This window comes from Ammospiza caudacuta, chromosome 8 (genome assembly GCF_027887145.1).
Source record: "Ammospiza caudacuta isolate bAmmCau1 chromosome 8, bAmmCau1.pri, whole genome shotgun sequence".
Classification (NCBI taxonomy): Eukaryota; Metazoa; Chordata; class Aves; order Passeriformes; family Passerellidae; genus Ammospiza; species Ammospiza caudacuta.
Genome location: NC_080600.1, coordinates 23,551,894 through 23,567,961, shown reverse-complemented (window position 1 = coordinate 23,567,961; position 16,068 = coordinate 23,551,894). Strand labels below are relative to the sequence as shown.

The 16,068-nt window shown below is 38.1% G+C and overlaps 1 protein-coding gene across 2 annotated transcripts in view; it reads left to right on the top strand.

The window, feature by feature from the left end:
• MAP3K20 (mitogen-activated protein kinase kinase kinase 20) overlaps positions 1-16,068 on the top strand; it is a 92,238-nt gene that overhangs the window by 31,274 nt on the left and 44,896 nt on the right. For both annotated transcript variants that reach the window (XM_058809964.1, XM_058809965.1), the window contains exons 4-9: positions 2,653-2,754; positions 3,523-3,588; positions 4,516-4,544; positions 4,662-4,799; positions 10,785-10,871; positions 14,358-14,432. In XM_058809964.1, coding sequence (XP_058665947.1) covers positions 2,653-2,754; positions 3,523-3,588; positions 4,516-4,544; positions 4,662-4,799; positions 10,785-10,871; positions 14,358-14,432 — 497 coding nt within the window. The remainder of the gene's footprint in view (positions 1-2,652; positions 2,755-3,522; positions 3,589-4,515; positions 4,545-4,661; positions 4,800-10,784; positions 10,872-14,357; positions 14,433-16,068) is intronic.

Below are 16,068 nucleotides of genomic sequence, written 5' to 3'. Positions count from 1 at the left end.
CTTGAAAAAGAAAGAAGTTTGGGGATTTTTTAGCAAACTGTTGATTCTCCGTGCAACTTCTAAGGAGACTGGAGTCCTGTGGATTGGAATGGAGGCAAGGCTCCCTTTCCCTACACCATTTTCAAATCAGAGAGAATGGTTACTGATAAAAGAAATGTTGATTACACTTCAAATGTCTTTTAGAGGGATTTTCACTTTGTGAACTTCTGGATGGCCTTCAGTGTTGCAGACAATCCTGTGTTTAGTTAGAGATTTGTTTCTTGAGAGAGAAAATCCCAAATAAGAAGATATCCTGAGAAGTTAATGTTTCTTCAGAGTGATGGAGATGAGAGCATTCAGCCAAGTACTGGCATGTACTGAACATTACCTGCATGTAATGTCTCATGTAGGATTGTTAAAGAGTTCTCTGAGAAGGGCTACAGCTGGAGTTAAAAAAATGTTTTCCTCCTAGGATGTATGTCAGTGTTCCAGCTCATCCTGCTGCCTGGTGAGCTGCTGTCATGGATCCCATGGATCTAGATGTTACTGGCCATCTCTGTCAGCAGCAATCTCAATATGTGGCTTTCAGATATGGCTTTTGGCCACAGCTGCCTCATCCCAAAAGGTTCTCAGAGCTTGTGCCCCCAGTGCACAGAACCATGTCTGCCACAGCATCACAGGGTGGGCCCAGTAAGGCAATCAGAGCTTTTCTTTCTAAAGCAAATATTTCTTTTCCATTAGTTGCAAAACATTGTCCTTGCAATAGGCTTTCCAAATCCACAAGCTCCTAGTAAATATCTGTGGCACAGTAAGTATATGGAAGAAATACTAATAGTGGGGTTTTGTTGATTGAAGCTTACTTGCCTCTGTTCACACAAAGTGGCAAAGGGCTGAAGGAGCTGAGCTGTCCCCTGACCCTGATGAGTTGAATTATGCATTGTAAAGGCATGCAAAGCATGCAGCCAACCTGTTCCTGAAGAATCCATTTATAAGACAGATGATGACATCATGGGTAAAAAAAGCTTCTGTTTTAATTGTGGAAATGTGCGGGTCAGCAGCTTACTCCTCTGTCGGTGACATCAGAAGCAACATGTCTGTCCTTTCAGTGGGAGGTTGTACAGCAGGGATCCAAAGCTCACTTGCCACTTGAGTGTTTACTTTCACAGGACTTGCTATTTTCTCCCTCTTTCATTTAGCACTGGAGTCTTCCCATCTGACCTGCCACATTGTAGGCTGCAGATTCAGTTTGGTCTCAGTGTCTTTCCCCATGCAGTGATCTCCCAGTGTTTTTTATTTTTTTGGTTAGGAACAATGGAAATTTTTGTATGCATTTACACTATCATGTATCAATCATTGATTAATAATATTATTTTAAAAAATCAGATACATTTGATGTAGTCTTAAAGGCAATGATTTTGTGGCTGCTTTGAAATAAAATGAAGATTTTGCGAGTCTTCTAGATAGGTTCCAAATTCTGCCTGAGAAGCACATTGAATAGCCTTGGGAGAGAGGGACAAAAGGCTTAAGTTGCTCCTTGTATCCTCCTGCACTGGGTGGCATCTGCCTGCCCTGTCATTGCAAGCAGATAAAAGAAAATGTATCAGCTGTTTCATCTTATGAACCTCCTGTTGTGTTTTTGGTGAAACAAATTCTAAATAAGATAAAACTTATTTCTATTAATATTTCATATTACTAAATACTGAGCAGAAGAGCTACAGGCTTTAAACTGCTGTAGATGACCTGCAGCACAAGAAAATCTGTCCTGCTTATCACAGGGTTAGCCTTCTTGTTTCATCCTTCTGTTTTTTCATGAACAAGTTATTTGATCTGCTGTTTTGTTTCTCCATGGGGAAATAGGAAACTTTCTACTTGCATATATAACAAACGTTATATATTTAGCATGTGGCTTTACTTAAAAAAATAAATTTAAAATTATGTTTTGTTGTGGGACATAATTTATACACAGTACTGCTTACAGTGGGGAGTATCCTCTGATTTTGGAAACAATAAAATGAATCTGATACCACCAAACTCATCTGTTAATTGTTCTTTGATTAAATGTGGTTAATTCACTGTGTAAAAAGGTGTAAAAGAATTTTAGGTTATATGAAAGGGGTACTGTAGAGATTTGAGTTGTCTCCAGTTTCACACCTAAATATGTGTAGGGCTGACTAGCTTGTTATTCCTGCTTTAAGCCCTACAACTCTGACAGTCAGACTGGATTCCAAACATCAGTGGGCTGCAAATGCCCTTGTTTGTACCCCAGAATTCTGCTGCAGGATTCTGTAGGTATAGTTATGGGAAATTAAGAGAAACCTCTGCTTGTCCTGAGCAAGGAGTTTGCACAACCTTTTACTCTAGAATTTGAACTGCTTTGCCTGATCTTTCTTGATGCCAGGCCTTTCTAATGCCTTTTCATTTTAATGCCTGTTTTTCTGTATGATTACACTTTTTAATTTGTTTTTTTCATTTTTTGTTAGTAGTAGCTTATGTCTGCATTGGGACAATCAGATAAACTCTCTTACTGTACTGGTAATAATATTAGGCTGTTGAACCCAAATTCTTTGTCATTAAGCCAGAGGACTGCTTTCTGGAACTGGTAGAGTTTCTATTATGTCTTTCAAGCTAGGTGCAATGTTTTTAAATATCTTTGTTTGTTTGTTTTTTTAACAGAGTATGCTTCTGCTGGCTCACTGTTTGATTACATTAATAGTAACAAAAGTGAAGAGATGGATATGGATCATATCATGACCTGGGCCACTGACATAGCTAAAGGTAAGCAAGAAGAGTGACATATACTGCCCTACACATCCAGCAAATGTACAGCTTCCTTAGTCAGGAAAGCTTTCCTAATCTTCCTTATTGAGATGGTAAGAAAACCAATGAAACATATTGATTGAAGCGAAAAAAGCAAAACCCGTTCACTGTTCTTTTCAATATATTCCTTGTTTATTATGAATCCAGAAATATTCTGGAGTGAAAATGTCTTCTGTGAGCCAGTTCTGGTGTGCCCTTAAGTCCTAAGAGGATAATTTGCTGATGTAGTGTAATTATGAGGTAAAGTGCATAATTGCCCTTACATTTGATTTGATTTGGGGCATTTAAGGAAGCTAAGGACTTATTCTCAGCAAACATACTGAAACTCTTCATATAATAATGTAGAATAATCTGTTCCATCCTTTTTGTTCTCTGTGACTGACCACACAATAATTAGTGTAAACTAATGAAAAAAAAGTAAATTCATATCTGGCTTAATTGTGTAGACACCTCCTTAACTATATAGTTAGAGAAAATAACTACATATGATGTTAAAACCCATTAGCATATCCAGATAGATACTTTGAGAGATAAGTGAGCTTTGGTTAGTGCTTTTTACTCAAAGTAGATTGTGGGAAGCTTTGGTTCTCCTTCAGCACGTCAGTATGGCACACAGGTATGGCAACTTGCAATGAGTACAACTAGTGGGAACCAGGAATCATGACTGCAGGAATGGGATGGCCCTGCTCAGCCTGTCTAACTAGATTGTTCCTTTGTTTTGTGTAGGAATGCACTATTTACACATGGAAGCTCCAGTCAAAGTTATCCACAGGGATCTGAAGTCCAGGAATGGTAAAGTAGCAATACTCTGAAACGATCTGCATTTACTGTTACCCATTAATGTGGCATTTAAATCTGTGCCTGAGTTTTGTAAACAAGCAGAATGCCATGGTTGTCATCAAAGCTGCACTTGTTGAGGCACAGAAAAGTTGTCTTGTTCCCTCCTCCCCATCCTGAGCCTGTCTGAAGTTCATTACCAACCTGGCATCATCTAGAACACTGTGGAGGACTCTTTCAACTTGTGTCTTGCTGGTCATGATTGGCCAAGAAAGCTGATTAAGCTTTCAGATACTGCCTGGGCACTCCTTACTTCTTTTTTCTATTTGGAAAGGTTGAGTACCAGGAAAGGCTGGCAGACACCAGACACAATAGACTGGATAAGGCCTATTACTTCTTATCAGAAAATCATGTCTTTGTTGTGGCTTTTTTTGAGGTTTGACAGATATTCAGGCTTTTGAGTCATACACGTTCAGTGTGGAGTCTGTACTTAGCAGTTGACAGTCATTTCTGAAATTTGCTGAACATTGCCTTTTAGATGAAAATTCTACCACTACTGGTGGGATAGGAGAGGCACAGATTTCAATGATGTATAATAGTTAAGAAACATGTAGGTCTCACCTCGGTTTTAGGTTTTCTCCTCTTATTAATGACTCTTCAGAGAGCTTCTTGTTAAACTAACTGTACTGGGGAGAATGAAGTTCATCTGTGTTGCTGTCCTTTAACTCAGTAAGGCCTGAAAGGTTTTGCATTTGTTCAGAGGCTTGCAGATATTCAGCAGATATTCTGTCAGCTTCCCAATGAAACCAGGACAGATGTGCACATTCAGATGCTGGCTCACCTTAGGGTCATTTGTCTTATTGAAAAATGAAGTATTTTGCTGTAAAAATGTATTAGACTTGCTTTTTGCATTCTTGTAACCTTTTGTTTTTTCATTTTCAGTTGTTATAGCTGCTGATGGTGTGTTAAAGGTATGAACACTTTAATTATTTGTTGAGAGATGCTGCTGCTTGACTGGATGTTTCTATGTCTGATGAATGAGGTCAATACTCACAATACCAGTTTAATATTTTATTTATTTTTGCCAGATCTGTGATTTTGGTGCCTCAAGATTCCACTCCCATACGACGCACATGTCATTAGTGGGCACTTTCCCATGGATGGCCCCAGAAGTTATTCAGAGTCTTCCAGTGTCTGAAACATGTGACACGTACTCGTACGGGGTGGTGAGTGTCTCATCTCACTGTGCATTGTGGCAGTGAGACAGAATTCATGTGCTGCAACTGCAGTAGTTTTAAATAAGAACAACAAGAAATGCCACAGTTCCTTCTGTGACTGACCCATTATTTATAATTATATGCTTGAAAATGATAGGAAGAACACAGTATCTTGCATGTTTGGTAGCATCTCATTAGATTAGCAGCATGCCAGTGTAGGAAGTTCCACAATTATTCAGCATATGTCCAAAGGCTTTCAGGAGCTACTGAAAGTGTCATGAATCTCTGCTTGTGGGGCTTTTTTTGTGGCACTAAAGAGAAAAAGCTTGTCTTGTAACGGGGGGTAACATTAGCGTTCCACTTTCCCCAAAATAGAGTGTCACTGATTTTTATTAAAAAGCAGCTCCTCTATGCTCAATTGTTTAAAAGACACTGCTATCACTATCTGTGAGAATAGACCCCATCTGAAAATACAGAAGCCCAGCACTGCTTTGCTGAAGGGTGAGGAATCAGTTATAGTTCATAAGAATGTCAGGTTTTCAGATTCAGTAATGTGAATTACTTTACTCTGTCAACAGTTAAACTCTAATTTAGTTTTGCTCTGCAATACAAAGCAGGCTAGAAATAGCCCTACTGGTCACATCAGTTGTGTGCCTAAGCCCATAGCCTTCCTCTGGCAGAGGACAGTAAAGAGTATTTGGGGCAAAATGAAAGGAAGTGGGGCTGTAGTTTCTATGCATATTGGTGCATTAACCGTTTTCTGTTTGGATTCAACAGTGGGTGGCAGAATGATAAATTCTTCACTACCTGCCAAATGTTGTGTCTCTGTCTTTGAGGAATGGGAGGAGGTAGATATGAGGGAGGCACTGTGATTTTAAGCTAGCACCTATGGCTGTACACATCTAAGCTGATGTCTCAGTGGAGAGTGACTTAAACTTTTTGCCAAACAGTTGTTTATAATGAGAAAAATTTTTGAGACATGATGTGACATCACTTACCACTGAAAGTTTGAAAGTTTGCAAGGATCCTATATGGTCAGACTCAAAATCCTTGCTTGCTTAACTGAACTAGGTCACAAAGAGTAAGAGAACATAAGCTAACAAATATAAATATTAATGTAAACCGTTACTGAAAGTAATCACATATTGTCCACTGAAGGGAAACAGTTCCAAAACAGTTCCAGTTTCAAAACAGAACAACAATATTAGAGGAAAAATTCCAAACATGGTGTTATAGTTCAAACTTCTCACATAGTCATCCTAGTTTGAATTGACTTTAATGTTTTCAAAGTGGGAGAAGGTAAGAAGTTGTTTAGTATCTTATCATGTCAAGTATTAACAGTGCCTTGGGAACAGTATGTTGTGAAAAGTTTATTTGACCTCATTGAAAAAGTCAGGTTCCTTTGACAGTCCTGTGCTTGGAGGTAAAACTGAACTATCCTCGTTATGAAAACAGTTCCGTGTTACCAGAATATTTTAGTATTGTTATGGGTGTGTAGTGCTACTTTAGAATGTCTAGTAATGACCCACAATTTTTTAATACATTATTTTTAAATTAATGTGTTCTACTGTGAGTAGAAGCTTATGAATTCATAAGCACTTAGGTGTAATTATTCTTTTTATAACTCTAATCTTGGCACAGCATTATTTTCAGAGGAGATAGATGGGTAGAAATGAAGAATGACAGTGGCCCAAGTTCTCTGTTTCTGAAATAACTGATATTAGGGGGTTATACCAGCAAGAAATGGCCTGAATATAACATTGAAAGTTGGAATCTCACTATAATGAGTGTTATAACTACCAGAGAAGTAGCTAGGGGTCTGAAAACAAGAAATCTGAGAAAGGGTGTTTTTGTCTCTTATTGTTATCTATAAAACAAAATGTAAAGAATCTCTTTTTGAAGCATAACACTTGCCAGCAGCTTTTGTGCTAGAGAGACAAATCTGCTTTACTTCAGTTAAAGTCCTCTTAACAAAGAACAGAATCCTTTAAAATGTAAACTAGTAAGATGCTAGGAATAGATATTTCAATTGCAATATTTGTCATCTTTCCCATGGTTTTCTTTAATTTCCTTTCTTTTATTTTTTTATCTGACAGTCTTTTCTTTCTTCAAACCCATCTGTGATTTTAAATGTTCTGCTTAAGCTCTGCGAGAGCTCTTTTCCATGAAGTGTTGAAGCCTTTCTGCAGCCTCATAGGTCTGAGCTGCTTCTCAGCTGAAATGAATTTTCCTTTTTGTGAACAGTTGTATGCATGTTTATAGCTAATATTTAGATTAGCTTGTCCTGCCCTTCATGGATGGTTAAGCAGGCCTATATATTCTCTGAGATACATAGTCAATAATTTATAATACTGTCATGAAATGCTAAAGCGAAATTTTCAAGGAGAATTTATTACCACACAAAGAGAGATCTTACACTTTCCTTCAGCCATGCTGTAGTTCCTCTTTCTGATCCATTTCCAAGTCTGTACTCTAAACAACTAAAACCAAGTGTTACAAGTGATCAACCCTGAAACTGACTTGTATGTCACTTCGTGTTGCTCAAAAATTATTCCTTGCCATCTCTGTCATTCCTTGCTGTCTCTGCCAGATAGGAAAGTGTATGTGGAATGACAGTGTCACTCTAAAAGCTGTTCAAAAACATGAAGACATATGCTCAGAATATATTATCCTGGCAGAACTGTTTGTAGTGACCACAGTGTGTGTTTGTGTATCAGTATAAATGTATTTAATCGCAGAAAGCTTATCCAATATAGTTGAATTATTTTATCATTTACAAGAACAAATAAGTAAAACCATTAACTGGCTATTGGTGGCCTAGAGACTGCCATTAAATGTAGCAGCTGTTCAAACACTGCTTTAGTTATGAGAACATATGTTATTTATAGAGGGAATGTTGGCCAGCTCCAGGGGTTATCCCTTACTCTTTTTGAGAAGAATGATGCGATCTTTAACTGCAGTTGGATCAATGCAGAGAAGACAGACCTAATTTTCATGCCTAAGGGCAGCACCTCTGTGAGTGCAATGCTAATGCTTTTGCTGTACCTCTGCTAACTGTGGCTCCTGACCATTGTCTGTGAACACTTTCTTACCAGACAAAGCATAGTTTTTTCAGCGAAGGTGTTCAGAGTGTTTTCTTTTCCTCAGATTACTAACTTGGATGTTCTCCTATCCACGTGGCACTTTGAATCTTTGTTGGCTTTGCACCAGTGTGGGGACAGGGTATGGGGTAGAGGTGTTGTGGATTTAGTTTTTCCTTTGGGTTGTTGTCACATAATTGAGAGGATAGGAATTGAAATGCACAGCTGAGCTGACAGAAGTAAATGTGTGAGCTTTTTCTGAAGACCACCTATTTCTTATAGTCAGGTTTGTGTATAGGGTGAACATTCATACATTTATCTCTCCTTTCTCTTCCTCTATATGCAAAGATGAGTCCAGCATCTTCAGAGGCTGCAGCTTACTGCACTATATTAAATGGCCTTGCTTTGTTTTTCATCATTGTTTCTAGCTTGGCTGTTTTCTCTGTGAGCATGTGCTGTCCATCATCACAGAGATGTGATGTGATTGGGAAAGGAGGGGATCCTCACCATTACATGTGGGAGGGAAAATGAACCACGTCAGTCTCAATTAGATTGTAGACCAGAAAGGAAAGATAAAATAATTGCCATATGAAGTGATCCAGTAAAGATAAAATAATTGCCATATGAAGTGATCCAGTAAAGATAAAATAATTTCCATATGAAGTGAGCCAGTTCTGAAAATGAACAGAGTGTACCTCACAATGAAGAGGCTGGGGTAAGTTAGGCTGAGGTCCTTGTCTGTTGCTGAATCACCCTGGGGAGAGCAAGAGGCAAGTGAGAATGCAGACAGTACCCATTTGCTGCTTTTTAAAAGACTGCTGATGCAGTCATTCACCTTAGCTGATGATTCAGGGTAGCTAGTCCATGGGAAGGGGTGGAAACTCCTGTAAAACTGAAAATAGAGACACATCACCGTTGGAAGGAAAGGCTTTCTCTGTATATTTGGCCTGAATATGAAAATTGCTTTGTTGTTAAAATATTTTCTAAACCTGTGTAAGTAAATGCAAGGATTTCCAGCATCCCACTTCCGTATCTTTTACTTTCATTTGTTAGTAAAATGAAGGCATCATAAAAAATCCTTCCTATTGCGTCAAATTACTGTTTTTCTCTTCAACTGTGTGCAGTCTTGGACAAATTTTTAGCTAGCACTGTTGCTTTAGGGAGGCAGTGATCTGTTGGAGCAGTGGAAATAAACACTAAAGGTGTCATGATAAAGGAATTCGGTGCAAAATGTTCTGCACAACCATATGTGCATGAATGAAACAAGACAGCTCTTAAAATTTACAGTCTTCTGAAAGAAAGATAGCCCAGCAGTAGTTTTCCAACTCAAGGCTCTTGAAGACATTTAACATGTATTTCATTATGTTCTTTACTGGAAGGTTATTTAGATACTGCTCTATCTGATGTGCAAACTTGAGTTTTTTCCTCTGTAGTGTCATGGTACAGTCCCAACAGATGAGGTTGTTCTGCAGGGCTGCTCAACCACATGTTTGATTTGGTCCAGGAACCTTTGTTTTAAACTGACTTTTTATACACTGCCTTTATACACTGCTTTTTTTGTCTGAAGTACATGGGACTGGTAATTTTTTTTTCCTTCTCTCACAATTAAATTTCCTTCTCAACCAGTAGAGAAGTGATAATTTGAGTTACAACTGAGGTGCCTTTTTTTCCTTCTGAAAGGATTGAACTGAAGCTAACAGGATAATTGAATAGATCTGTGATAGTTCTCCCCATATATTTCTTATTCTCAGAAAAACTGTTCTTATTTTTCCAAGGTACCCTTACCTTTACTAATCAGTCTTCTGACTCAAGCAGAATTATTGAAATAGGTCTATTGTTGGAGTTCCCTGTTCACTTGAATAAAGGCCCAACTCTGCTTCAATGCATTTTTTTGCTTGACCCCCATCTGTCAATATTGTTCCATTTGCTTTTTCATTATCATCATAGCTGTCCACAGTCCATTCAAAATGATGCAGCTGGAATAAACCTGGGCACTAACCCAAACACTGAGAATATAGAGACTTGTATAAGGATCTTAATGCATTTTGGCAAATCCTGCATTAAAGATTCTTTGTTGTTGTTGTTATACTTGATAAATGAGCAGAAGAAAAAGTTTGTAGATATTTTCAACCAGATGTGTCTATGAAAGTTTTGCTTAAAAAAAAAGGGGGGACATAAACAAGTAGAGGTACAAAGTGCTATTAATTTGGTTGAATTCCAATATGTTGTCCCAATGGCAGAAAAACACGTTGGATTCATTGACTTGAAGCCTTTTTGATGATGCCAAACTCTTTTCTACAGAGTAGCTTAGATTCTTGGGTACTGTGTTATCAAAAGGCTAAAAACATGCAAAACTAGGAGATCTTTCTCTAGCTAAGGACAGCATGTCTATAAAAACTCAAGGAGAAGAAGTGATTTTTTTATGTGCTGTATATTGCTTAGTCTAATATGATCACATACTTGGAGATAAACAATTACAGTTTTGATTGCAAAATTGTATTTTTGTAGGCATATCAAAGGAGCTAAATACCTTTTGGTTCATATTCACTGGTTGCAGTCACATGGAAATATTTTTAAATGAAAAATTACTGCGCAGCAATGTCTAGTTGGAGCTGAGAAGGAGAGGAAGAGCATTGTCTCCCAAGACCCAGTTGCCAAATGTGAACTTTATAGTGTACAAAGATAGTAAAAAAGCAACCCAGTTTTTCATCTTAGCTTTTCTGTAGAGGAAAAAGCAGAAACATTCAAATTAATTTTGTGAGAGGATCTTGCACACAAACACCAGTCCAAGTTCCTGCAAATGAAAACTGGTTGCCTGGTAATTGGATACAGAATAGTGCTGTATCAAGGTTTAATAATGTATTTAAAATACAAAGTACAGAAATAAAAATTCTTTTCTTTTTTTCTCTTCCAGGTTCTCTGGGAGATGCTAACAAGGGAGGTCCCCTTTAAAGGCTTGGAAGGATTACAAGTAGCTTGGCTTGTAGTGGAAAAAAACGAGGTAAGACTACGTTTCTACATTCAGGTACATAGATCAGAAAACAGTATTGGGGTTTTGCAAAAGACTTTTTCATCTTCTTCAAATTGAAAGTAAGTTCACGCGTATGGAAAGATTAGCAGTAGGAGCTAACACAAAGGGTCAAAGTGATGTTATTCCTCATGAATGGACCCTTTACATCTAATTGTTGCAGCTTCACGTCGTGATGCTGTAGATCAAAAATTGTACAAGTACTGTACTAGTTTCTCAGTCTCAATTGTAAAACCTAGGGGTTTGTTCTTAGTGATGAAAGAAGCCATTGCGTCCAAGGTAGGGGAACAGTTTAACTCCATCTCCTGCGTTTAGGACATCTTTTTACTGGCCGGGAGTTGATATATCTGTAAGAGACCTTCAGCTACTTCAACTTAACTCTCCCAGCAGGAGTCACTATAGTACAAGAAACTGCCGCTTAGATGAAAATTTCAAAAATAAAAGAAGAAAAAATAGTTTTAAAAAAAGAGAGAAATTACAGTTTTGCCACCTACGTTCAACACTACATTGAAGATGAGCTCCTCACTGGTATCGGCAAGGCTGTGGCATAGCTGCAAGCCTCCTCATGCAGAGTCTTTCCATTTCAAAAGCACTTCAGTGGTGTAAACACCGTTTGTACAGTGTCCCCAGCCTCGCTTTTCTTCTCCTCACAAATTGAAGCTTTCAGTTAGTTGGACATGTGAGCGTATATCTGAACACATAGTCCCTTGATATCAAAGACAGTAACTACATTTAAAAAACATTTAAAGTTGTGACTGTACCACACACAGACAAGCATGGAAATCCTCCACAAAGATGAAACCTCCTCTATCTAGACACAGCGGAAGCATGGGAAACATTACAATGGCGAGGCACCGGCTGTACAATACAGATTTCTATTATTCTACATAAACTGTTTCTCAAAATGCTTCAGAGTTAAACAGAGGAGTTAGGTTTCCTCCTCTTAGTTTAATGTTTTTTGTTGGTGTTTTTTTCCCTCTCTCTTTTTTTCTTCTTTTTGAGGACTGGATTAATTCCAGTGTGATATACCAATTAGTTGGAAATGCTACACTAACAGTGTGAAGATTGTGAATGTGGTCTTCTACTGCATTTATGAGAGCAGGGGGCACAAAGACACTCTTTCTTCTAGTCCAGGAAAAGCCTCACACATCATTTTGAAGGAGGAACCTTAAAGCTTTCCATCAACAGTATTTGGCTCTTGTGCCTACCACATGCAGTTTTATGTAAGGGGTAAGAATGGCATTGGGAATGTTGTAAAGACATGCAGTCACATGCTGAAACATGTCTGAGAGTACAACACACATCTCTCTGCAGTTTTCCAGAGCAAGGAATTGTGTAAAATCCAGTATGAACTAAATGTAGATATGACTATTTTACTAATGGCTAGAGAAACCTAAGGGGTGCATTCTCAGAGCCAGGTCTTTGTCTGTCAGGTACCACTAGCCTGTTGCTACCAGTTTTCTAAGGGGGCTGTGAGGGAGCTTAGAGAGCATTGCATACTTTTAATTTTTTCTGGCCATGACATGGGTAGAAAAGCATAGGCCTTGAAAAGTCAGCTTGTGCTACTTTTCTTAGTTTTCTGTGTCCCAAAACAAGTGTAAGGGTCAGGTTCTGCTCTCAGTTCAGCCTCTTGATATCAGCAGGGTTGCATGGTTCCAGTCCACAACAGCCGCTCCTCCATTTTTTGGATTGCAAGTCTTTTGTTAAAATCAATGAGGGATTGAGGCCAAAGCATAATTGCATAAGGTGAAAAATCCCCTTTGTAAAGCCTGAGGCTAGCAAATGGAGTAGATTCTAATGTGTCTGTATGGATCTCTTTTGACACTATGCATAATTTCACAGTGTTATTTTTATTCTGGTAGAGATTTTTTAAAGCCATTTTTTAAAGAAGAGCAAAGCGTGAGAGTTCAGGTTATGCTAGACATGATCTCATAATAAATTGCTACTGAGAAATGTGTTCTTTATTATGACATTTGGATCCTGCTACCTCTATGTTACATATGATATAGGCAACATTCTTCACAAGTGAGACAAGTGGTGATTGCTACTGCTTGTCCACCTCCTGGAACACCGAGGGTTACAGACAATACTGCAGCAAGACTAGCCAGTGTATTTTTAGGCCAATGACTCAATTAGACATCAGGCACCAGTGCAACTTATTTGTGCCTTGTACAAATTTCTGTGTATTTCTTCCACAGAAACCCTTGCACATTAAGTTATGACATTGATAATCAGACTTCTGCAGTGCCTGGCCTCTGTGTCTCATGTTTCCAGTTCTTTCTGGGTTCAAATGCTTTTGGAACAGGATTTAACTCTTACTTTTGGCTGCTGTGTCTTGTAAGGCTTTGCAGGTCACACTGCAGTAATGTAATGGTACAGAGTGACATAACTTGTTCTGCTTTGCTTCTGAAATGGCAATAGTAGGGCAGATGAAAGGGTCTTCCTGAGACGATAGTGTGAACAGGAATGTAATTCCTGGTTCTCGCCTCTTAGAGGACAAGTACCCTTTTTCCAGCTTGACCCTTCTTACATTTGGACTCACTTTCACTGAGAAACTGGTTTTCTATCTAACTTTTTAAAAATTATTTATATAATGTGAAACATCTGAAGTCAGTTAACAGCTTTAGTGAGAGCAGAGGGATCTCCTTCAGTTGTAATGTTGGAAGCATGTGCAATCAGCTGGAGAGGCTTCTGTATCTGTGTATGTGAGAAAGGATTTGCTTTTAGGCTTTCCAGTCTGGAGGCAGGCTGTTAATGCAAAAATCTTCTAATTTAAAACTCTCAGCAAATGAAACCAAACTATAGCTGCAAACTGTAGTAGTCAGTGGTCCTGGCTATAACCAGCAACTCCTTGTCTTCAGTCATTAGGAAATATTTATGAGTTCACTGTGCTCTGTGAGTGCTTTCTGAGATCTGCATGTCCTCATTAATCCTTCTGACCACAGGCTCATGAAACGTCTCTTGTGTCATGTAGAGCTTCACTTAACTCTTTTTAACTCACTTAATATAATCTATATTTCAGCTATTTGTGTGTCAAAAGTGATTATAGTATTGAACAGCTAGATCATTTATGTGGGAGAAAGGAATTAAGGCAGGCTGTGCATTATGCCTATCTGACAAGCAACCTAAAATACTATGCAGTAACCTCCACAAATGATTATGTTTTAGTATTAAAAACTGTTTGTCTTGGTTTTGCTTCTTCTCTCTGAGCTTTCTTAAGGAACCCCATTTGTGCATTTGATATGTTACTTTCTTATAGGTCTATTAAAAATTATTTATGCTTCTTGCTAGTGTTAGTAATTTTGATTTTTCTTTCTAATATGTCTCCACATTTTTATATTGTATTTAAAAGAGAGAGTGTATTTTATTTCTTTGAAGTCTATTGGTGTCATAGGAAATTACTTAGTAGCAGCTTAAAGGGAAACGCTTCCAGTAACTGATACATTTTCTTTCCATTAGAGATTAACCATTCCAAGCAGTTGTCCCAGAAGTTTTGCAGAACTGATGCACCAATGTTGGGATGCTGATTCAAAGGTAATTAAATGTGTGTTTGATTTCTGCACCACCACCCCAGCCTTGTTTTGCAAAGTGCATTAGCATTTCTTTGGGGGAGAAGTCTGAGCTGACACCATTGACACATTTCTTGACAATGATACCCAGGACTTTTTTTTAGTGTGTGTATATATTTATACCTAAATAACTCTCTCTCCCTTTTGATCAAGAGTTGCTATGCTGCTAACTTTGTAACTATTAAAGACAATGACAGGGAATGTGGTAGGATGGCAAAAATGTAGCTGTTTTGGAGCAAGTGGGAAAATTGTGGGTTTTATATTTTCTTTCAAAGGTTAATACTTAATCCCTCTTGGATGTATGTAAGCATCACATTATAAAATAAAAATTTCAAGGTCCAATTCTGTGCCCTACTGGTGTTGAAAACAACACAAGTATAAGTAAAGAATAAATTAATCCATAAAACATGGGTAGGAATAGCAGCAACACATTCTAAATTAACATTAAACCTTTCCTAATCTGTTCCCTTAGGGCTTGAATAGTGAGCTTTATAATGACTGTACTGTAATAATATGATAATAGCAGTGCTGTTTAACCATGAGAACAGAATAAAAAGTTAAAAGAGCTGCACTATTGTTACTGTTAATCTGCTGTTACAAGGAAGGGATTGAATAAGTATTTAGACAGTAAAAGCTTGTGTAGATTATGAGAGTTACCTTCTTTAAATGGACTTTGTGACCATCCTATTGCACATAAAACTGGCTGAAAAGAGCCTGTGGGCATACTAGCTTTAGTACCAAGGATGGATAAACATCTATTTCCTTTGCCTATAAAAATATTTGAGACATTGAAGAATAGTTAGGCAAAGGAAATTGTGCTCTTTTTCTCAAGTAAAGGCACCAGGAAGAACTTAATTTCTTTAAACTCAGGAGAAAGTTAGCAACTACTTCAAGGAGACCAAGATTAATTCCAAGAGAAATGAGAGCATATAGGTGCTCTAAACTAGAATTTATCACCAAAGAGTAGCCATAGAAGAATAATATGAGAAAGGAAATATGCATTATTGGTCTCTCTTTTAAAAGCAAGAGGTTGCTTTCCTGCAGAATGGATCTGGAAGACTGAGATTCATCGACATGTGATTTCCACATGAACGCACATATAATTGCCATTCTTTTAATACCCTCCTTGTATCCACAGAGTGGGGGAGAGGGGAGAAAAATGCTTCAAGTTTTTGAATCTACAGGTAGGCTGCTTAAGTTCTAGGTCAGTAATTACTGAAGAGGAATTTCAGTGCCGACTGCTTATCTTTACTAACTGCTCCCAAGTGTCAGCATCACTACCAAAGACCTCAGAATAAGAATTATTGGAGCTTCTTTTCTGTAATTGTCACATACTAGATCAGCTCACTTTGCCTTGTTTGAACCACATCCATAAGTGTCCAAAAGACTGTTGCTGTTTCTCAAGGAGAGGGAGGGATTTGCATGTTATAAAAGAATGATGCTTAACCATCAGGCTGAGTTCTGTCTGATAGAGTAATTTATCTGGGTGTGCACTGGTTCCTGGGGAACATTGTTCCCAGAATTCATGCAAACTATGAATCTCCTGTGAGTGGGGTTTTTCTGACAATCTGCTCTTTGCTAGTTTTTTCGTGCAGCTCTTC